General features: G+C 37.9%; 2 protein-coding genes across 9 annotated transcripts in view; one reads left to right on the forward strand and one right to left on the reverse strand.

The window, feature by feature from the left end:
• OR8D4 (olfactory receptor family 8 subfamily D member 4) overlaps nucleotides 1–10,110 on the reverse strand; it is a 32,141-nt gene extending 22,031 nt beyond the window's left edge. For 4 of the 6 annotated variants that reach the window (XM_072612876.1, XM_072612874.1, XM_072612871.1 and 1 more), the window contains exon 1: nucleotides 9,973–10,110. The gene's annotated coding sequence lies outside the window, so the exon portion shown is untranslated. Of the gene's footprint in view, nucleotides 1–9,947 lie in introns of all 6 variants that reach the window. The other 2 variants (XM_072612875.1, XM_072612872.1) reach the window with 1 other exon arrangement.
• A 16-nt stretch (nucleotides 10,111–10,126) lies between these two features.
• On the forward strand, nucleotides 10,127–13,337 carry TMEM225 (transmembrane protein 225). 3 transcript variants are annotated; one of them, XM_072612877.1, is made up of 4 exons: nucleotides 10,127–10,661; nucleotides 11,331–11,474; nucleotides 11,726–11,863; nucleotides 12,872–13,337. In XM_072612877.1, exons 1-4 carry the CDS (start codon nucleotides 10,283–10,285, stop codon nucleotides 13,108–13,110), a joined length of 900 nt encoding a protein of 299 aa, XP_072468978.1. In that variant the 5' UTR covers nucleotides 10,127–10,282; the 3' UTR covers nucleotides 13,111–13,337. The 3 variants fall into 3 exon arrangements, with proteins under 3 accessions (XP_072468978.1, XP_072468979.1, XP_072468980.1); XM_072612878.1 differs by having other exon boundaries at nucleotides 10,128–10,688; XM_072612879.1 differs by having other exon boundaries at nucleotides 10,128–10,688; nucleotides 11,729–11,863.
• The last annotated feature ends 10,128 nt before the right edge of the window (nucleotides 13,338–23,465 follow it).

A 23,465-nucleotide genomic window follows, 5' to 3' on the forward strand; every position in this document is an offset into this window, starting at 1 on the left:
TAAGTTTAAACGATTAAAACAAGAAGAATCTACTCCTTCCTACTCAGGGGGCCATATTGATAAGGTTCCAAAGGATCTAGATATTATTTCTCTATATTCAGATTTCTAGGAAATAAATTAAAAACCATATGTGAGCCACAATGCAGATAGTTTCTTTAGCATAGCAAAACCACTGTACATGACAATCAACAGTCATAGTTCAGTGCTCGTTCAAATAACTTTTTCCAAACATCTAAAAAGTACTCCAATCATCACTTTATGGATATTCCTAGTTTTTTCATTTACCTTTTTTCTAAGAGGTGCTCTCTATGTTCTCTGATCTTATCTTGATTATATATAAACATGTATATGTATTATATACACCATGATATAAACAAACATATATACAATATGCAAACATACATACATATATGCATACCTATGCACACACAGACACATGCCCCCTTAAGCCACAAGTGGCATTGTATAGTCCCTCTTCCTTTATCTTTGATCTCTTGACTTGATTGAATGGGTGTATAATACTCAAAGTAAGATTGTGATAAGACCTAAGCCTGCAGCGTCTTACATTGCATCCTGGGCCATCTCCATTCTTCCTGATGAATATCAGGCCACTAGACCCAGATGGCACAGCAGAAGAAGGTGAGGTTGGTAACCTTGCACAGCCCTCCCTCACTCAAATCAAAGTCAACTTCAAGTCAGGTCATCATCTTAATGTCATGATCTGCCTTGAGAACAAAGGACAAACACAAACCATTAGTGAGTAGCAGCTCCTCTCCTTTCCTCTCCTCTCATGTTCTGCCCAGGGGAAGGTAAACTCCATTGTTAAAAGCTGCCTGTTTTCCTTTAAGTCTACTGCCTACATTTCTTGCTCAAAGATCAAGCTTTAAACCTAATTCACCCTGGAGTTCACAGACTGCACAAGTCCCCACCCCTCTAACACAGAGTGGATGTAATAATTAAATAGTAATTTGTTTCTCTTTTACCCAGGAACCCTAGGGTCTACCCCTCCCAGTTTGATTTTTTTTTTTTTTATTAAAGGGGCTACCCCTTGAGTAACTTAAAGAAACCTGTTCATTGAATGGGTGTATCTCACTCAAGGTAAGATGGTGATAAGACCTAAACCTGAAAGGGCCAGGGTCTCACATTGCATCCTGGGCTAACTCCAGTCTTCCTAATGAACATCATGCCACTGGACCCAGATGGCTCAGGAGAAGAAAGTGAGGTTGGTGACCTTGCACAGCCCTCCCTCACTCAAATCAAAGTCAATTGCAAGTCATGTCGTCATCTTGATGTCATGGTCCTCTTCAAGAATGAAGGACAAACACACAAGATCCCTTCCTTGACTTAAGGCTGCTCCATATATACACTCAGTCAGCAGGAAGTTCTCCTATCTGTACTTCTAATGAATAACTACAATAAATTATTGTATAACATAATAAATTACTATATAACTTATAATAAATAATCATAGAAATAATTAATGAAGAGAAGAATACAGTTATATCTAATATTAACATAGAGATTCAAGATTTACAAAGTTCTATAATTATGTGATGTCACTCAGATCCCATGGAAAATCTGTAAGGCAAAAAACGCAGCAGTTCAAAATTGAGATCCCAAAAGTCCACGTATTCTAACCAAAGTCAAACAGCCAACAAGTCTCAGAGGCAAGGTCTGAATCCAGGTTTCTTCTGAGTCAAGTACAACGTTCCTTCTACTACCTCATTACTTTCCTCTCTAAATTCTGCTAGTTATTCCTGATTTTTATTTCTTCACTGAACACCAAAGTTAATGTAGCAAGAACCCACTCAATCAAATGAACAAGGCTAAAGTTCATGACAAGAAAGCAAAAAAAAGAAAAATGGAGAAACAAAATACCAAGGGAAAAATTAGAGGCTATAATGAGAAGTGAAGCTCTTCTGGGAAAAATGAAAATATTCCTTTCCCAAGGCCCTCCTGGATTGTCCTTTAGTCCCAGCTAGGGATAGAGATATGGGGAGAGAGACTCTCTGATCCTCTTAGCCTCAGGAAAAAAGAAAGAGGCAAAAAGAATACACTTTGATACATGACCAATGTGTTTATTTGTTTTGATTGACTACATATATTTGTTACAAGAGAAGGCAAATTATTACATTAAGGCAAATCAATGGGGTTAGTAACTGCTGTCCACCACAATGCCCACATCTGCATAGCACATATTCATGCTTTTACCCTCCAAGTTTCTTTCTAAGTCAGAGAGAGAGAATAAAACAACAGAAAATCTCTCTTTCCAAGACAGGGGATGAGATGACTGCTTAAAGATATGAACAAACTGTTTAGTAAGAATTGCAAACTATTAACAACCATATGGAAACCATATGAACCATACCAACAACTGATTCCGAATCACTAAAAATGGAAATGTAAAAAAATGTAAAAAAAACCAGTTCGACCTGATCAGTAACTGATGAATGGACTTCTGAGAACTAACAATGGAGCATGACTCTTTCTTTTCTGCAAAGAGATAATGTAGATGGGTGTAGAAGGAGACATACTATTTCAGATATGGCCAATGTCTATTGTTTCACTTTCTTGTCCTTTGTTACAAGGGCCCGGAGGATTATACTGAGGGACTGGGGGAAGTCATCAAGTAGCAATGACATAAACAAAAGCAATAAAACATATACCTAAAAAAATCAAAACAGGCTTAGGTGAAGAAATTAGAGATACTCAGAAGGCTCTTGGGGAGGGAGTCCCAGTTTCTATCTACTTCTCCTCTGTACAGGGATTTGTCCTGTTCTGCTTAGCTCCAAAAGGCAGAAACAGGAACAATGGATGAAAGTCCCACAAAGGTAGACTCAAGTTCAACGTAATGCAAAACTCCCCAGCACTGAGAGCTAAGCCATAGCGTAATGTGCTACTTCAAAAAACAGTGTGTTTCCCTCACTATAGGTCTTCAAGCAGAAACTGAACGATTATTTCTCAAAGATATTCTCAAAGGGACTCTTGGTGAGGCATGGGTTGGGCTATACAGACTCTGAGTTCCCTTCAACCAGTTACTATCTTCTCAATATTTTCTATAGGCAATTTATATCAATTAGGTTTTACAAAGGAATATTTACTGAGAAATGTAGCAAGAACAGAAGTACAAACACATTCCCCCTAAACAGGCAAAGTCTCTCAGTATCTGAGGAGAGAGGACTCGGATTTTAAGTGGTCACCACAAACATTCCTCTTGCCAATTCACTTCCAAATACAGTATAAATGATGGGCAAGTTGCTTACAGGACAATTAGAATCTCCAAGATATATTAAAAATTGAAACAAAAATATACAAATAAAAGCCATTCCCCAAAAAATAATATGAATAAACGATTCTCAAATGAAGGAACACATTATCAACAAGTATATTAAAAGAAATTATCCAAATTAATAATAATTAGAGAAATGCAAAAGTTAATCTGGGCAGCTAGGTGGCACAGTGGATGGAATGGAGGGCCAGGAGTCAGGAATACTCTTCTTCCTGACACATAGATATTGGCTCCATATGGCTTCACAGTAACCAGAGCATACTACACATGCTCTGAGGACTGGGCCCTCATTGGCCAGTCTTCCAGTACAGTTATCATGGACATCTACATAGAGCTGTCAACCTCAATGGCCCTGGTGATAGAAATTCTCATGAGGATTCCTTATACCGTGCATTGTACCAGGTCCCCCTTGGCACACAGGACAGCTTGCTAATTCTTCAAGGAAGTCCTCCTCTTGTATAGTGTTCCATTCCACACTACATTGGTTCATAGCCCCTCCCAATGCAGGTTTAGTATACTTAATTCACTGCCTGTTTTCCTGTCACCTCAAATGCAACAGCCAGTTAAAGATACCTGAGAGAATACTAAAATAATTCCTTTACTACTATACAACCAATTTACAGAAAAATTGGTTCACTTTCCTACTGACTAAAGAATACATACATTAACATAACATTAATATAATTCCATTCTCTGCACTACATTCCTTCCACTCAAACTACTGTTTCCACTCTCAGTTTTCCTTTGTACTCACCATCCATGGAGTTATTCTAGAGGTAAACAATTTCCTTTAAATTTCAGCTAAAATCCTACCTTCTAAATGAAGCACTTTTCAATCCCTCCAAATTCCAGTGCCTTCTTACTATTGATTATCTCTAGTTTATCTTTTATGTTGTTTTTATATAGTTGTTTTCACGTTTTCTTCCCCATTATCATGTGTGCTCCTTAAGAGCAAATATGGTTATTTGCTTGTCTTAGGCTCTGAGTACAGTGCCTTGCACATAGTAGGCATTTAATAAATGCTTGTCAACCTAGCACAGGTAAATGTGCTAGATAAGTTACAAGCAGTCAAAGATGTTTTAAGAACGAAGCTGATAACCACTGATTGCCCCAGGGAAGCCTTTGCATGTGACATTGAGTACATATAACTTCCATATGAACAGATCCTTGGAGAAGTTAACATCATCCAAATATTAAACTCTATAGTGTACTTACTACAATTTGCTTCATTAACTTGTGTTCATAGTCAATTAGAATAAAAAATATTGCAGCTAATTTCATTGATACAATTATCATATCCAATGTATATTAAAATTAATATAAAAATATAAGAATTGGAGCCATTCTCCAATAGATAAGTGGTCAAATTAAATGTACAGATAATTCTCAAATGAACAAACTTAAGCCATCAACAACCATGTGGAAAAGTGCTCCAAATCAGTAATAATTAGAGATTTGTAAATTAAAACAGCTCTAGAGTTTGACCTCACATGGGCAAAGATGACTCAAATGATCATCTGTAATAATGAGCTGGAGAAGAAAATGACAAACCACTCTAGTATCTTTGCCAAGAAATGGGATCACAAAGAGTCAGACAAAACTGAAACAACTCACCAACAACAACAACAAATCTATGATTTCATCAGTTTGGAAGCTCTCTCAGACAATGTACATTGCAACCTATCCATGACTATTTATCCTGTGCAACTCCTATCCCCATCTTCCTCTATACTGTCCCAGTAAGTTCACTCAACATGCTCAATCTCTCTCTCTCTCACTACTCCTTATATTGTGAGGCTTTCCAGAGAGCATCCTGGTTGTCCATCTGTCATCTCTCATTTTTGTCATGGTACCAGCCGATCTTCTCTTCCTATCATATAATTCCTTAATGATGTTGTTTATTACTTTTTCTCCAGAAAAGGTATCTTTTGTAGTCTACTCGTGGCCACCATATGCCTCTTCATTTCTCTCTGTGATATTTGTTTTTAGTCCTTTAGAAATAATTGTATTCCGTATTTCACAGCAAGATGGCAAAACTTGAAGGATATTAATGTTAAAAAAAAAATTAGCGTTAAAAAGATAAAGCAGTCTTTTATAGGAAGATTGGCCTGAGTAAAGGAACTTTGCAATTTACCAAAGAAAATTCAACCTCCACTTCTCCTTGTGTTCAACTCTGGGTGCAATTTTTTTTCCATCTGTACTGTCTGTCTGTCCCTGATCTAGATCTTAACAGACAGCTCTACAGTGTGTCCCTCCAAATACATGTTGAAATCCAGGCAGCAAAATTCTTCTTCCACTTAGTATTTTCTATGTGGATGGACAGACCAAACTCCTTTGATTGATTATAGATCTCTTCCACGATGTTCTGAAATGTTCTGGGCCTTGATGGAATCAGCATAAACAAAAATGAGGAAAGGACCACCAAAATTAGATTGGTACTGATAATATTTTATCTAGAAGTTTTACCAGTGTGCATTAAATTCCTATAACAAAGAAACCAAAAGAGCCTAGAATGCTCTTAAGTCAACAAATATCTGACTTAGCAAATGGAGAGAAATGTCTGCCAAAGGCAACATTCACTACATTAGAATATAAACTTGTTTATAAAATCTTATTAAGAAGAATGATGGACAAATGTAAGCAGCATTTTCTCATCAAACTGTATTTGAGATACATCTTGAGAAATTTGCCTTCCAAGGTCATCATGACCAGAGTAAAATAAGTACTGCATATGAGTGTGCTAACATAATCCATGGAGATTATTGTCCCAACTGACACTCACACTGGTGAGCCATGTCCCCAGAGGGCTGCTGACTATATCTCCCCTCAAGTTTCTAGGGGCAAGGATTAAGGATATCTTTCTAAGGCTATTGGATTGAGAATACACATTCTGGTGTATTTCCCCCAATATAAATCATCAATTATAATTAGTATCTCCCCAACATTATTGATTAACTCAGTCATAGCATCCCTCTGTTAATTTAACTAATTGACATCAATTAGCTTTCACAAAGGGATGTCTACTGGTAAAACATAAAAAGAATAAAAATTCTGCAGCATCCTCTCTCCAAACCAGGGCAATACTCCTTCCTCTCCTAGGTTCCTGGAGAAAGTGCCCTCGAATTAAAAGAGGTTGTTACAAAGCACTCACTCCACCAGGTGCTGTATCTGCTGAATGTTAAGGTCCTGCAGCAGGATATGATGCTTTGTCATTCATCTGTGCAGATTGTTCTCAAACCTGCCAGCAAACTCAGATGTGGACTCCAGTTCCCAGACCTCTGAGACTTGCTCTTATGACACAGAATGCTTCTTGCTTCATATGTCCATGTGCTTAGGGCTTCATGGAAGCTTCAGGAGAGAGAAAGCCATTCGCGACCTGGAGACCCACAGTAGTCATCTTCCTCACTCAAATGTAATCAGAGAGAGAGAGAAATGAATTTGGCCTGTTACTGCACCTCACATGTGCTCTCAGTTGCAGCTCAGGAGCATTCAAGAGACCTTCCACCTACACAGATGTGGACAGGAAACAATCACAAAATGTCTGCATGAGCTCAGAAGCATCCAGCAGAATGCGCTGTACAAGATTGTAAGGACTGGGCTTTCATGAGCCAGTTTCCTGTTCTACTGAGCCTCAGAGTTGGAACAGGAACACCAAACTTGCCAAGTGACCACATGAGTTGCTCCATGTCTTAAAAGAAGGTGACACCATTCCCCAAAACAGGAAGTGATTGAATGCCAGAAGCCTTCATAGGCAACCACAGTTATGAAGAAACAATTGGAAATGTCTGAGCTTAAAAATTAATGCCTAAAGGAGTTCTTCCAGATCAAGGCCCAGGAGTTCCACAAAGTTTGTTCCATATCAGTTGGGTCCTGAATAGACTTCTCCATCAAGAACCAGTGCTTCTTCCCCTCTCTGTATGCAGAATACAAATTTGACAGATATTTACAGCCTCCCTTCATTCCTTCAGGAGCCAAGATGGAAATGCTAAAGATAGACTTTTTCCCACACTCTCTAGAAGTTCATCACATTTTACCCTCCAACAGATAGCATTCCAGTATTCCTTAGCTCCCTGACCTCCTACATTTTCAGCCACCAGACTACCTAAGCTAGGCTGCCCTTTCAGAATCCCGACACCTTCAACATCCCGCAGACCAGAAGAATGTCTGTTTCTCCTTTTCATTACCCCCATCCCAAACTTCAACACTCACTCATCTTGAGGATGGTTTTTCTTTAGCAAGATAAGGATAAGACAGACAGCTTTGCATTTTCAGATTCCATTTTTTATATCATAAACACATACATACATATGCTTTATATACACATCAATATCTATCAGTTCTCCAGTTATCACTATAGAACAATGCATGAAACTATTTCCATGGCCTCAGCTCAAATGCTTCTCTCCCCTTTAAGAGGTAGTTGATGGTAAAATGGATAGAGTATTAGGCCTGGAGTGGAAAAGACCTGAGTTTAAATCTGACCTCAGATACTAGCTGTGACCTTGAGCAAATCATTTAACATCTGTTTTCCTCAGTTTCCTCAACTATAAAGTGGGGGTGATAAGCACCTTCCTCGCAGGGTTGTTGCAAGGATCAAATGATATATTTGTAAAATGTTTAGCACAGTAGGTTCTATATTAAATATTTATTCCCTTCCTTTCCTCCTCCTTCCATCCTGGGCTAGTTCCTTATCTATAACAGATGTTAATTTTTCCAGAGAAATGATTAAACTAGTAGCCTGTTTCTTCAGGCATTACCTATTAAGGTAATCATTAAAGTAAGCAGTTGGACTAACTCAGCCTCCCCTACTCCCCACTATCACCACCCCCAGGTCTTGTTAGTAACACCAAACTGCTCCTTCATCCAGACTATCAAAATTTAAATTGCCTTTAAGAGGAGTTCATCACCTAGCTGCTGACCTTAGGGAGATGATACAGGGAGTTTCCTCTTTTTCCTCTTTGATCTTATACATCCACATTTATCAAGCAAAGATCTAAAAGTAAAAAGCTACCATCACTATCCCAGTCTCTTCCTCACATAGGATTCTGCTCTGTAGATGAGACATAGACATCAACTGAAATTTACCCTTTCTGATTCTCAAGTCAAACTCTTGAAAGGACCAAGTGATTGTCATAGGAAGCTATGGCCTTCACCACATAGAATGGTGTTCTCCTTGAGCTTTCATTTCCTTGTCATTTCAATCCCATGCCCAGCCCTTCAGTCTGCCTCCTCTATCAATATAGCTTGGGGAGCTAAAAAAGAGTATACATTAATGAAGCATTCATTTTTCATTTTATGATCATTTTTCTTTCTACCCTTGAAAAACAAAATAAAATAAACAAACAAAAAACAATCATGATGAACTGTCACCCTATTGTGTTAAGGAGTGATGCAGAAAAGGAACTAATAACTGATTATCACCCTCTGACCTCCCCTATGGAAAGATGGAAGTCCTGCCCTGTAGACCACCAAATCAGAATGATTAGATGTCCTCTGGATTAGTCTGAATAGGATTGAAGTGTTTTGTTTTATCTTATTAAGAAAAAGAGAGTACTGGACTTCCTCAAAGTTAGATAAAAATAAAGCTTGAGTGGGCTATCCAATGCTGTTTAGAGATTTCTGAGTTACTTTCTGGCACTTTTTCAAGTCTGTTTCTCACTTTCAAGCATAATAGCCCTTCAACTCCCTGAAAACATCCCCAAGAAAGTGTGAGAGATCTGATAAAAAAACACATCATATGTCTCCTGCTCTCCCTTTCCATACTCTCACCCTTATCTCTATCTCATATGCACCCAGGTAAAGACAGATTAGCAGAAAAGCTGTGTGGTCTAGTGGATAGAAAGATGTTTCAAAGTCAACAAGGTCTGGTTTCAAGTCTTATCTTTGACATATATAAGCTATGTGACCCCAAGAAATGTTCTTAGACTTCTGCTAATCTGAGGGAGTCTCCCCACTGAGAGTTCACTATACCAATGAAATCATAGGTCAAGTTAAAAAAAGTTCTGGTTATCAAGAAATCCTTGAAAAAAGAAAGAATTCACAAAAGGGACCCATGAATCCTAGGGGGTCTTTTAACAAAAAGAATTGCCTTGGGGGGCAAGGCATTTACCTTGGAAGGAAGGAAACAAGTATTTATTAAGTAAGGTTTGTATATCACAAAAATTCTCTCATTTTAGCCTCACAACAACCCTGAGCAATAGAGGGTATTTTCATCCCATTTTACACTTGAGAAAACTGAGTCAGAGAGCATTTAAGTAACTTGCCCAGGAGCACACAAATAGTGTCAAATAGTAATAGTAAGGCTGGGCTCAGGTCTTCCAGATCCAGCATTCTATCCACTATGCCACCTTGGCTGCTTTGGTGGTGACTATGGACTATATATATGAAATCTCATGTCCTCAATCATCAGCTTATGGATCCATTTCTTTCTTCCCCGCCACTTGTTTCCTTGAGTCCCTGCCTATCTACCCAATGCCGACCCAAAGCCTGGAGACCAGCACAATCCTGAAATGATGATTAAAAACTTTTCTTCATTCTTTACCTCATATGTACCACAATAATAAAAGATCTTTCCTTTCTCATATCTCACATAAAGCATCACAACTCTCTTATATCTATATAGTTTTTTAATCTTCATTTTTTATTTCATTGTTATTACCTGTTTATGGACAGGTCATAGTTACCTTACTAGTTTGTGTGCTCTACAATCAGGGACCTAGGTACGGTCATAGCAGGCATGTAATAAATGGTAGTTGAATGAATCCATGTCTCCCTTTCCTTGTTTTGTCTCTCCAGATTCCTTCCCCTGCACAAAGTTCAGGGGTCAAGGGTCAGATCAGAAGACAGTTCCATGGCAGTTGGGAATCTCCACTCAAGTCAGGGCCAAGTGACTGGCAAGGATGAGGGTAGTCCCTCAGCTTGATCATTTTTCTCAGATTCTACCACTGTAACCGCCCCAAAAAACCAGAAACTTCTCTTGTCCTTCAGTTGTTTATGCAAAATCAGCTAGTTCACAGAGGGAGGGACAGTTTTAGGTGTGAGACATTAGGTCAGAGAAAAATCAAAGAATATACATTGCCTAGTTTTGGGGTTGATTTTTTACTTGGGACAGGTAGAAACTTGCTGAGGACCACAGCTCCATCTCTCCCCTTGCTCTTTCCACTGTCCAGTGATATACAAACTGTATCCCCATTGGATCCCAACATGCAATACCTGCCCCTATTCATTTCCTCTATAACCCTAACAGTGATGATATTGGGATTAATCCAGAGGAGATGGGTTCAGCTAGAAGGGCTACCAGCATGGCAATCATTTTTCAGCAGCCCCTGGAAAATTTGTGTCTACACAAATTGCACCAAGAGTAACCCAGAAGGTCAGGAATAAGCTATGGAAGGAGGAGGTAGGGAAGTGAGCCTTGAGTTTTGTCTTCTTGGGCAGCTCAGCTTTCTCACTGCCTGGCCTCTTATACATCATACAGATTTCTTAGTCTATTGGTTACTTAGCCTGTACCTTTCTTACTTTCACAATCAACCAATTGCTGGGATTTTTATGAAATTTGACTTATATTATTTCTAGAAAAGACAGAACTCAATGGAGATTAAAGAGTCTTAATAGCTGGATGTTTGGGAGGGGTCACTGGTGTAGAGTGGTTGGGCTAAAACAGGACAAATGGAAGGAGGTAGATTGGGAAACTGGAAGAGAGGCAGTGATATTTGGTCAAATCAGTGTTATAGTAGGTCAAGAAATTTTGTGCGTAGTGGGTGTTGTATAAGAGATGAGCTCTAGGAAAAGCAAAGAAAAAGCCATGAAGTAAAGAGTACAAGGATAGAGAATGCTTTCCATTGAATTTTTCTTCCATTCAAATTCAAGTTCCCTGACCCATGTTTTCCTCTTCTTCCTCCTTCTGTCCCATTTTCTATTTCTTCTCCCTATTCCCTAGGTCCATCTCCACTGAGGGCTATGTGGATCCTATGTTTTTCCCAGAACTGGGAAAAAAAATTTTATTTCTAATGGTCCCAACTCAACCTCTGCTTCCCCACAGATGAGAATAAAATCCGGAACCTGATGACTTTATCTCTCTCTCTTTCCATCATCCTGTCCTTTTTGTTGGGGATGGACTACACTAATATGATTCCTGGAATGAAAGGTCGCTACTTCATCTTTGCCTTTCTCAACTTCCTGACAGGTACCCACCTGCTTCCCTTGCCCCAGACTGTTAATAAAACTGGTTTGGGGTTTACATTGCTGATCCTGACTAAATCAATCCCCCTCTATCATTAGCAAATAGATTTAACTTCTGAAATTTATCTGCTATTGGATGAATCGAGCAAAAGCATTCTAGGAATTGACTAGAATGTCTTTTCTTTGGCTAAGGCTTGAGTGTGGGGTTCAAGCCCTCCAGGAGAGATTTTTTTTTTCCTCTTTCTGTTTGGACAGCAGGTATCTGTGTGTTCACATCAATCATACTGTACTTCCAAGAACTGAGGAAAAGTTTCAACGTATTCTACTATGATATCAAAGTCACCTGGATCACTCATTCAGCTTATATAACTATCTTCTTATATATAGTTGGTGGTGAGTGTCCCCAGTGCCCTTAAGGGGAGATCATAGGCAACCCACCTATGGTTTAGGGGAGGGGAATTGGGGAACATGGGAGAACCTTTCACTCCAAACTGTTGAAACATCTAGATTCAGTTATAGTTGTAGCTTCCTCAGAGAGTGAGTTGGGATCTGGGCCTATGGATAATGTCAATTTGTGGTGAGCAGCTCCAATAAACATCCTCCCCTTTCTCTTCTTCCATTGGCCTTCACAGTTTCCCCTCTTTCACGGCACATACGGCCAAAAAAGACATGGCTGTGAAAAGTGTCTTTGAAGGAAAAAACAATGAAGACATTTAGAGAACAAAACAGAGAACAAAAAGGATAAAGGTAGTATCAAGAATGGTATCAGGACAGTGCTAAGACAGGAGCAGGCAATGTGAGTGTATAGTATACCACCATCTGTTATAGAGGTCCCTTATTTCTAGGATTCTCTCCTCTGAAAGTAAACATCCTAAATGCGAGAGGTATTTCCAATTTCAAAATGATCTCACCTTAGACATACCAAGCTAATTTAAAATGTGTCTCATTCTCTAGGGTCCTTCCTCCTCTTCACTGCCATTACTGATGTTCTAGAATTTATCACCCAAAGGGGCTTAGGACATTTAAGACCATGGGCTCTGTCAACATTGCATAACCTTTGTCTGCTTCGAGACTAGGATGGGAAGTGGACCGTGCTAGGGTAAAGAATTTTAACTATGGAGTTAGAGAACCTAGATTCAAATCTTTCTTCTGAGGCTATCTACTTATGTGCTCTAACTTTTGCCAAATTCCTTAACCTCTCTGGACCTCATTATCTTGTAGGAAAATAAAATTCTTAAAATTATTGCATTGGACTAGATGACCTCTGAGTTCTTATCCATCTCTAGAGCTGTTCTAACTATTTTATCCCTGTGACCTCTCAGAACACCATCCTGCCACATGCTTTTGCTATTATTACTTGCTTTTTTCTTAAATCCTCTCCCCTGACCATTTTTTCCATAGGGATCATCTGTCTTTTGAGCTACAGAGAGTCCAACAAGAGTTCCCAAGACCTTGAAGACTCTCCCATACAATCTCTATTGACACAGTCAGAGAATATTCAAATAAAAACTGATGCTAGAGAAAAGAACGGAAGTTTTCCTGAGGAAACCCCTATTGAGAACTTCAACAGAACAAGTCTGAGTTCTACAAGCAAATTACGCAGGGTAACCTGGGCCTTCCAGATTTTGGGGCAGTTATAGAAGTCTATATCTTCATGCATGTACTTATGTCTCTGTTGACCCATATATGTGTAGTGTTGTATACATGCTCCACTTATTGTAGGCTTGTATGTGAACATTATATATGTCTATGAATTGAAGGACTATATATAGGAGAGCCAGATGATTTAGCATAGACTCCTATGCTAAGTAAAGGAGATTTTACTCCGGATCATATGTTTGCAATTTTATTAAAAGAAATCAACATATTTCAGTGACCTGTAGTTTGTACTTAGTAGGGATCTGAGACCTTTAAAAACCTTCCAGCCTTGCTCATGAATTCTACAAACATTTATTCATTTGGCAATAAATGAAACGAAGTATGGCATCAGATTTTGGAACTAGAGGTATGAAGAACTGTATTTATTTCCCATCTCTGACATATGAGTTCTTGACCACAGGCAAGTCACTTACTTAACCTTCTCTCAGCTTCAGAAAATTTTCTATTACTAAGGAATTAGAAAGGTTGAAATCCATGTGAAGAAGGATGTTCACTCATCAACAAAATCACAAGTCCTTAATCTTTTGGTGTATGTGCTTTTCTTAGAAAGACAAAAATGAAAAGCAACATAGTCCATGTCCTCAAATACCTTACAGTATAGTAGAGAGAGGAGAGAAATGAACAAAAATAATCTTGGGGTTAGAACATGGACAAGTGAGTGAGAGGCCAAATACATTGTACTGAGAGCTCAAAAGAAGTAATCATTTAGTTAAGAAGATAAGAGAAGGTATCACAAGATAAAAGAAGAGAGGGTCTCACCTGAGCGTATTCTTACAGGAAAACTGAATTTGAATTGTTTGTCTTACTCAGCCACCTTGTTTTCCAGTCACGTAGGGAGAATATATCAACTTTTCCTTCGATGACTCTTCTATTACTCTATCACTGCAGAGTCACAAAAAGAATTCTTCTCTAGAACCATGCTCATGAAGCACCTCAAAGAGCTTGTTTGATGCTCTCTGGCACCCCGGGCCTGTATTGGCCTATCATTTTGTTTCCAAGAAGCAAGGGTTGAGCCCCAGCTCAAAGTTTAAAATATTCTGCCAATATTTTAAATGTGACAAAATCAATCCCAGTGGACAGTGACACTCCAGAAATGTTTGATGTGTCTGGAAAGACTAGGGCTGTGGTGTTCGCTTTCTGACACCAACAACTTCCTTAGGGAACTCCAATTTAACCACATGATACTTAAATATGAGTAGTCCTCATTCAATCCATAGAGTCCTTGCCCATGCACAGAGTGTAAAGTTGTAGTCTAATGGGGAGGCTGAAAATATACACAAACAAATGGGATGTAAGTTGTCAAGGAGACCTACTATGTAGCAAGACAAGATACTCTACATCTTCAGTCACTGCTGTGTAGTTCTATAAATCCAGGTGGGATAAACTTGGGCAAGGTTATATGACAGAGATTAGTTCCCTTGGAACCTGAGGTGACACCAATCCCCAAATTTATTCCCTACATTTTAGGGACTGATTCCACTATTTGGAGTGAATGATAAGTCTCTTTGGTCAATTCTTTAGCATTTGGCAACAAATTCTCTCAAAGCAGAGAGCTATATCAAGCATTTCTTCTGTAATATTAAAACATGAAAGCAAAACTCAATGTACAACTCATATTGCCAGTGAGTTTTACCAAACTACTAACACTAAACTAAAACTAGTTAAAAAACTAGTTTCGATACCATGAATAAACTGGAGAAGCAAGGAATAGTGTATTTATCAGATCTATGGAGAAGGGAAGAATTCTTTACTAAAGGAGAGATAGAAAGCATTATGAAATGCAAAATGGATAACTTTGATTACATTAAACTGTGAAGTTTTTGCACAACCAAACCCAATGCAACCAAAATCCGGAGGGATGTAGTAAATTGGGAAAGAATTTTTACAGCTAAGCTCGGGGATAAAGGCCTCATTTCTAGAATATATAGAGAACTGACCCAAATGTATAATCACACAAGTCATTCCCCAATTGATAAATGGTCAAAGAATATGAACAGGCAATTTTCAGAGGAAGAAATTAAAGCTATCTATAATCATATGAAAAAAATGCTCTAAATCACTATTGATTAGAGAGATGCAAATCAAAACAACTCTGAGGTACCACATCACACCTATAAGATTGGCAAACATGACAGAACAAGAAAATGATAAATGTTGGAGAGGATGTGGGAGAGTTGGAACACTAATTCATTGCTGGTGGAGCTGCGAGCGCATCCAATCATTCTGGAGAGCAATTTGGAACTATGCCCAAAGGGCTACAAAAATGTGCATACCCTTTGACCCAGCAATATTGCTACTGGGACTATATCCCCAAGAGATCATAAAAATGGGAAAGGGTCCCACATGTATAAAAATATTTATAGCAGCACTCTATGTAGTTGCCAAAAACTGGAAGTCAAGGGGATGTCCATCAATTGGGGAATGGCTGAATAAATTATGGTATATGAATGTAATGGAGTACTATTGTGCCATAAGAAATGATGAACAAGAAGACTTCAGAGAGGCCTGGAAGGACTTATATGACCTGATGCTGAGTGAAAGGAGCAGAACCAGGAGAACTTTGTGCACAGCAACAACCATGGTGTGTGAGAGTTTTTTCTGGTAGACTTGGAATTTTGTAATAACGCAAAAACTTCTTATAAAAAAAAAAAAATCCCAAAGGTGGTTCTCAGGGCAAAATGCCTTCCACACTCAGAGAAAGAAATATGGAAGTCACTCACAAAATGTAGCAGATCATGTTTGTGTATGTGTATGTGTTTGTGTATCATGTTCTGATTTGCTATACGATTTCTTTCATTTATCTTAGTCTGACTACATAGCATGACTATAGTGAAAATATACTCAATAGGAAAGTATATGTAGAATCTATACAGAATTGTATGCAGTCGTGGGGAGGGAGTGGGGTAGTGGGGGGTAGGTAGGGGGGATAAAATCGCAATTGTATGGCAGTGATTGTTAAACATTAAAAAATAATAAATGAATAAAAACTAGTTTCACTAAAACTAAAGCAAGTCAGATCTCAGATGAATAACAAGTGCATGAATTGTAAAAGCTTCAAGGCACCTTCCAAAGTATCTAGGGGACAAGGACACTCTTCTGTAGTAGTCAAGTTTCTGGTCCTCCCCTAGTCAACAACATACCTGCTGCATGAGTATCAGAGGACAGATTTTCAACCTCAATGCAAAATGAGACTGCATTGTTGCTGCTTATGCAAGAGAAAAGATTTCACTTCTGATGTCATGTCTTATCAGTTGTGTGGCTTTTCAATCAGCTGTGAAGGTTTAGGAGTGCTAATTAGCTGGGGTAAGCAGGGTGAAATTCATGAAGAGACTTTTCTAAATTCATGACTAGGTTTTTGAGCACACATAAATGAATTTCAGAGAACAAAGATGCATGTAAATATTATTTGGGAAAAGTTAGTGATCTACAGATTCTTATAATTAACCAAAGAATGACATATATTCATTGACCATGTGAAGCAGTTATTATCTCAAGGTAGATGTCAAACTCAGTTTAGACATTAATAATTATTTTGAAAATGACCTTGGAAGAAACTAATGTTAACTTAGACTGGAGGGAGAGAAGAAGAAAAGTGAAAAGTTTACTGAACCTGCTTACAAAAGTTACCAAAAAAACTATTCAATTTTCATCTAAAAAATTATGAAGATAACTGATAAAATAAACCATTAGTTAATTTATTTTTTTTAAAAGAAGAAAACTGGAGGCAAAGCCAAGATAGTGAGTATGCTTTCTAGAGGGCTGCCCCCAAGCCCAGTCAAATACCTGTGAAAAATGACTCTAAACAAATTCTGGAGCTGCAGAACCCACAGAATGATGGAGTGAAGCAAATCTCCAGCCCAAGACAGCCTGAAAGGTCACCCTGAAGTGTCTATCATGCCACACAGGGGGCAGAGTGCAGTCCAGTGCAGGTGCTGCCAGCACAGACATGACTTGAGCAGGTCTTGGGGAGACTGAATCTCTTGCACCTGTGGCAGTTTCCAGACTTCAGGATCCCAAAAATTGAGGATAAATTGGAAGGTCAGGGGAAAAAGCCTGTGGGACCAGTGTGGGAGAGCAGTTTAGTCTGGCCCCAGTCCCAGGGCAGCAGGGGGAAAAAGGGTGGAGGAGCCCACAGCAGCAGCAGAGGCAGAGACAGTGAGTGTTTCTGGAGCTCTAGCCCCACAGATTGTGGGGAAATCAAGCAGCTGACAGTACATTCCCACACCCCTACTGGAAGCAGAGATCTACCTTGACAAAGAGCTCAAAAGTCAAATAAATGACTGGGGAAATGATCAAAAACTAAAAAAAAGAATCAGACTATGGAATCTTATTTTGGTGACAAGGAAAACCAAAATATGCAAAAAGAAAACAACAAAGTCAAAGCTCCTTTATCCAAAGCTTCAAAGAAAAATATAAATTGGTCTCAGATCATGAAAGAGCTCAAAAAGGATTTTGAAAATCAAGTAAAAGAAATAGAACAAAAATTGGGAAGAGAAATGAGAGTGATGAAAGAAAATTATTAAAAATGAGTCAACTGCTTGCTAAAGGAGACCCAAAAATTGCTGAAGAAAATAACACTGTAAAAACTAGACTAAGCCAAATGACAAAAGAGAGACCCAAAAAGCCAATGAAGAGAAGAATGTCCTAAAAAGCAGAATTGGACAGATGGAAAAAGAAGTCCAAAAGCTCACTGAAGAAAACAATTCCTTCAAGATTAGAATGGAGCAGATGGAAGCTAATGGCTTTATGAAAAATCAAGAAATTATAAAATAAAACCAAAGGACTGAAAAAATAGCAGACAATATGAAATATTTCATTGGAAAAACATCTGACCTGGAAAATTGATCCAGGAGAGACAATTTAAAAATTATCAGACTACCTGAAAGTCATGATCAAAAAAGAGCCTAAGCATCATCTTTCAAGAAATTATCAAGGAAAACTGCCCTGATATTCTAGAACCAGAGGGTAAAATAAATAGTGAAAGAATCCACCAATCTTCACCTGAAAGAGATCACAAAAGGAAAACTCCTAGGAATATTGCAGCCAAATTCCAGAGCTCCTAGGTCAAGGAGCAAATATTGTAAGCAGCCAGAAAGAAGCTATTTGAGTATTGTGGAAATACAATCAGGATAACACCAAATCTAGCAGCTTCTACATTAAGGGATCAAAAGGCTTGGAATATGATATTCCAGAAGTCAAAGGAACTAGGATTAAAACCAAGAATTACCTACCCAGCAAAACTGAGTATAATACTTCAGGGGGAAAAATGGTCGTTCAATGAAATGGAGGACTTTCAAGCATTCTTGATAAAAAGACCAGAGCTGAATAAAAAATTTGACTTTCAAACACAAGAATCAAGAGAAGGATGAAAAGGTAAACAGGAAAGAGAAATCATAGGAACTTACCAAAGTTGAACTGTTTACATTCCTACATGGAAAAATAATGTTTGCAACTCTTGAGGCTTTTCTCAGTATTAGGGTAGTTGGAGAAATTATATCCATATAGAGAGAGGGCACAGGATGAGTTGACTAGGAAGGAATGATATCTAAAAAAAATAAAATTAAAGGGTGAGAGAGGAATATATTGGGAGGAGAAAGGGAGAAATAGAATGGGGCAAATTATCTCTCACATAAGAGGCAAGAAAAAGCTTTTCCAATGGAGGGAGGAGGTGACAGGGAAAAAGTGAAGCTTACTTTCATCACATTTGGCTTAAGGAGAGAATAACATGCACACTCAATTTGCTATGAAAATCTATCTTACACTACAAGAAAGTAAGGGAAAAGGGGATAAGTGAGGGGATGGGGAGAATGATAGAAAGGAGGGCAAAAGGGAGGAGGGTATAATTAGAAGTAAACACTTTTGAGAAAGGATAGGGTCAAAAAAAAGGATAGAATAAATGGAGGCAGGATAGGATGGAGGGAAATATAGCTAGGCTTTCACAAGATAATTGTTATGGAAGTCTTTTGCATAACTACACATGCATAACATATAGAACTACTTGCCTTCTCAGTGGGGATGGGTGCAGGGAGAAGAAAGGAGAGAAGTAGGAACTCAAATTTTTAAAAATGTATTTTAAAAGTTGCTTTTAGGTGCAACTGGGAAATAAGATATACAGTCAATGGGGTATAGAAATCTATCTTACCCTACAAGAAAATAGAGGGGGTTGGAATAAGAGAAGGGAGGGGTGTGATAGAAGGGAGGGCAGATTGAGGGAAGGAGTAATTGTAATGTATGCTTGGAGTGGGTGTAAAGGAGAGGTAGGGAGAAATTTTGGAACTCAAAATCTTATGGAAATGAATGTTGAAAACTAAAAATAAATTAATTAATTTAAAAAATAAATAGGAAGGAGAGGATAAAAGAAAGGAGTAAAGGTAATAATAAAGGGGAGGATATATTAAAAGAAATAGTGGTGAGAAGCATAACAGACTTTTGAGGAACAGGATAAAAAGAGAGAGTGGAAGAAACAATAAAATTGGATGGAAGGAAATACACAGTAATTATTACTGTGAATGTGAGTGGGATGAGCTTTATCCATAAAATAGAAGCAGATAGCAGAATGGATTAGAAACCAAAATCCAACATTGTTTTTTACAAGAGATACACTTAAAACAGACAAACAAGAGTTAAAATAAAGGGTTGACACAATCTGTTATGCTTCTAGTGAAATGAAAACAGCAGAAGTAGCAATAATGATCTCAGATAAAGCAAAATCAAAAATAGACCTAATTAAAACAGATAATCCAGAAAACTACATTATACTAAATGGTAACATAGATAATGAAGTAATATTTTAAATTTCTATAGCAAGTGACTCTGATAAAGACTTCATTTCTCAAATATATGCTGAATATAGAGATGAGTCAAGTTTACAAAAAATTAGAGCCATTCTTTAATTGAAAATTTGTCAAGGATATAAATAGGCAGGTTTTAGAAGAAGAAATGGAAATTATCAATGGCCATATTTTTTTAAATGTTCTAAATCACTTCTTGTTGTTCTGTTATTTCAGTCATGCCTGATTCTTAATGACTCCATCTGAAGTTTTCTTGTCAGAGGTATTATAGTAGTTTGCTATTTCCTTTAGCAGCTATTTTTAGAGATGAAGAGCTGAGTCAATCAGGGTTCAGTGACTTGTCCAGGATCACAGAGCTAGCGAGTGTATGAAGTCAGATTTGAACTCAGGAAGATAAGTCTTCCTGACTTCAGGCCCAGCACTCAGTCCACTGTAACACCTAACAGCCCTGCTCCTGATAGAGAAAGGCAACTCTGGTTATCATCTCACATCTTTCAGAAATAGCTAATGCTTGAAGGGATGAAGGAAAAATAGGTACACTAATGAAGCGCTGGTGGAGTAGTGAGCTGGTCCAATCATTCCTAAGAACATTCTGGAACTATCCCAAAGGGCAATAAAACTACATATCTTTTGAGACAGCAATGCCGCTTGTGGGTCTGTGTCCCAAAGAGATCAAAGGAAAAGGAAAAGGACTTATATGTAGAAAAATATTTATAACAACCCTTTTTCTGGTAGCAAAGAATTGGAAATTGAGGGGAGACTCATCATTAGGGAATGGATAAACAAGTTGTGGCACATGATTTTGATGGGATACTATTGTGCTGTGGGAAATGACAAGGGGGAATGGTTTCAGAAAAACACAGCAGGACATTGATGAAATGATGCAAAATGAAGTGAGAAAAACCAGGAAATCATTGTGCACAGTAGCAGCAATGTTGTAATGATGATCAACTAGGAAAGACTTGGCTACTCTGATCAATACAACGGTCCAAGACAATTCCAAAAGATTTGAGATGAAAAGATGCTATCCACCTTTAGAAAAAGAACTGATCAACTCTGGGTGCAAATTAAAGTATAATTTTCTCATTTTACTTTTCTTGCTTTTTAAAAAAAATGGCTAATATGGAAATGTTTTGCATGATTGTATGTGTAATTGATATCATATTGCTTGCCTTCTTAGTGGATGGGGGAGGACATGGAAGGGAATGAGAGAATTTGGAATGCAAAATTTAAAAAGATAGAATGTTAAAAGTAAATAAATAATAAACTTTTAAAACAAAAACAAAAAATCAAGAATATCAAAGGACTCAATGAAAAAATATGTGAAAGAAGTACCAGATTTTGAACTGTATTATAAAGGATTATTCATCAAAACAATCTGGCCCTGGATAAGAAATAAAGTGGAAAAGATTAGGTATATACAATATGCTGAAGCAAATGACACACTAGTCAACAAAAACTGAGAAAAGTGGAAAGCAATCTGGTACAAAGTAGGCATAGACCAACATCTCACACCATATACGAAGATATAGTCAAAATGGATACATGATTTAGATATAAAGAGTGATATCATAAGGAAATTAGGAGAGGATGGAACAAATTAGCTGGCAGATCAATGGATAAGGAAAGGTTTTTGACCAAACAAGAGATAGAGAGAATCATGTGAGGTAAAATTGGTCATTTTAATTACATGAAATTAAAAAGTTTTTGCATAAAGAATTAGTGCAGCGAAAATTAGAAGCAGGAAACTGGAAAAGGTGGGTGTGGACTTTACAACATTTCTCTAATAAAAATCTCATTTCTCAAATTTATAGAGAACTGAACAAAAATGATAAAAAATATCAGATCCATTCACCAATTGATACATGGTCAAAGAATACGAATAGGCAGTTTTTAGAAGAAATCAAAGTTTTCAACAGTCATATAAAAATGCTTTAAATCACTAATAATTATAGAAATGCAAATTAAAACAACTCTGAGGCACCACCTCACACCTATCAGATTGGCTAACAAGATAGAAAAAAATGACAGATGCTGGAGGAAGTGTGGAAAAATAGGTACACTAATGCACTATTGGTAGAGTTGTGAATTGATCAAACCATTCTGGAAAACAGTTTGGAACTATGCCCAAAGTGCTATACAACTGCACATGCCCTTTAACCAAGCAACTACTAGATCTGTATCTCAAAGTGATGAAAGAAAAAAGAAAAGAATCTATAGGTACAAAATTATATATAGTACCTCTTTTTTGTGGTAGTAAAGAATTGGAAATTGAGGGATGCCCATCAATTGGGGAATGACCGAACAAGTTATAATCTATGAATATGATGGAACATTATTGTGCTATATAAATGATGAGAGGGGTAGTTTCAGAAAAACCTGGGAAGACTTATAGGAACTGGTTGGTTGATTAATTGGTTGATTGGCTATTCTCTTTCATTCTCAAAAAGGATCAAAGTGACATCCCTATGTTGGAATCAAGGTATAGTGTGTCTGAGTGGCAGATCAGATTAATATGAACTCAGAAGGTTCTACCATAGGAAGTGAAGATTTCTCTAAATTTTTGCATCTCATGTTTCTTTTGAGCCACTGAAGTTCTGCTTCACTCATAGAGCACAACAACCTTCTTGGATACAGGCATACCATGCTAGGCAGTCCTTTGCCAGTGTCTCCTATGACACAATTGATTCCAAAATTCTTCAGAGAGACCTTGAGAGTGTCCTTGTATCACTTCTCCTGACCTCCAAAAGAGCATTTGCCTTGTGTGAGTTCTCCATAAAAGTGTTTTAGGCAAATATACGTCTGGCATTCGAACATCCCATCTATCCAAGTTGTGCTCTGTGCAGTAGAGTTTGAGTATTTGGCAATTTAGCTCAAGAAAGGACCTAGTGTCTAATATCTTATCATGCCAGGTGATCTTCAGAATCTTAAGAAGATTCAAATAGAAGTGATTCAGTTTCCTGGCATGGCACTGATAGACTGTCCAAGTTTCACAGGCATACAACAGTGAGGTCAGCATAATTGCTCTGTAGACTTTCAGACTGGTAAGGAACCTAATATCTCTTCTCTCACATACTTTTCCTTCAGAGTCTCCCAAACCCTGAGCTAGCTCTGGCAATGTATGCGTCAATCTCATCATCTGTATGTACATCCCTAAAAAGTATACTGCCAAGGTAAATGAATTTATCCCCAGTATTCAAAATTTCTTCATTTGCTGTAACCAGTTGTTCCATGGATGGATGGTGTGGTGCTGACTGGAACTTCTATTTTCTTAGTGTTAATTGTTAGGTCAAAATTAGCACAAGCAGCAGAGAACTGATTTATATTTGGCTGCATCTCAGCTTCAAAGGCTGCACTGAGTACACAATCATCTGTGAGCAAAGAATCATGCACCAACCCTCCCTCCACTTTAGTCTTGATTTAACACATTTTCTAATTAAATAGTTTATTATTAGTGAAGTAGTGACCTTGATGTCATTTTTCTCCTCATTGAGGCTTCTGAAAGCATTGCTCAAAACATCATCCTAAAAAGTATGAACTGATGC

The sequence above is a fragment of the Notamacropus eugenii genome, chromosome 5, assembly GCF_028372415.1.
Source record: "Notamacropus eugenii isolate mMacEug1 chromosome 5, mMacEug1.pri_v2, whole genome shotgun sequence".
Lineage (NCBI taxonomy): Eukaryota > Metazoa > Chordata > Mammalia > Diprotodontia > Macropodidae > Notamacropus > Notamacropus eugenii.

Excerpts from the sequence above, each read along its gene's own strand:
- TMEM225 (XM_072612877.1), top strand. The coding sequence starts at position 10,283 with ATGCAAAATCAGCTAGTTCACAGAGGGAGGGACAGTTTTAGGTGTGAG. Across the intron at positions 10,662-11,330 it reads CACCAAGAGTAACCCAGAAG|ATGAGAATAAAATCCGGAAC; the intron begins GTCAGGAATAAG and ends GCTTCCCCACAG. Across the intron at positions 11,475-11,725 it reads CTTTCTCAACTTCCTGACAG|CAGGTATCTGTGTGTTCACA; the intron begins GTACCCACCTGC and ends CTGTTTGGACAG.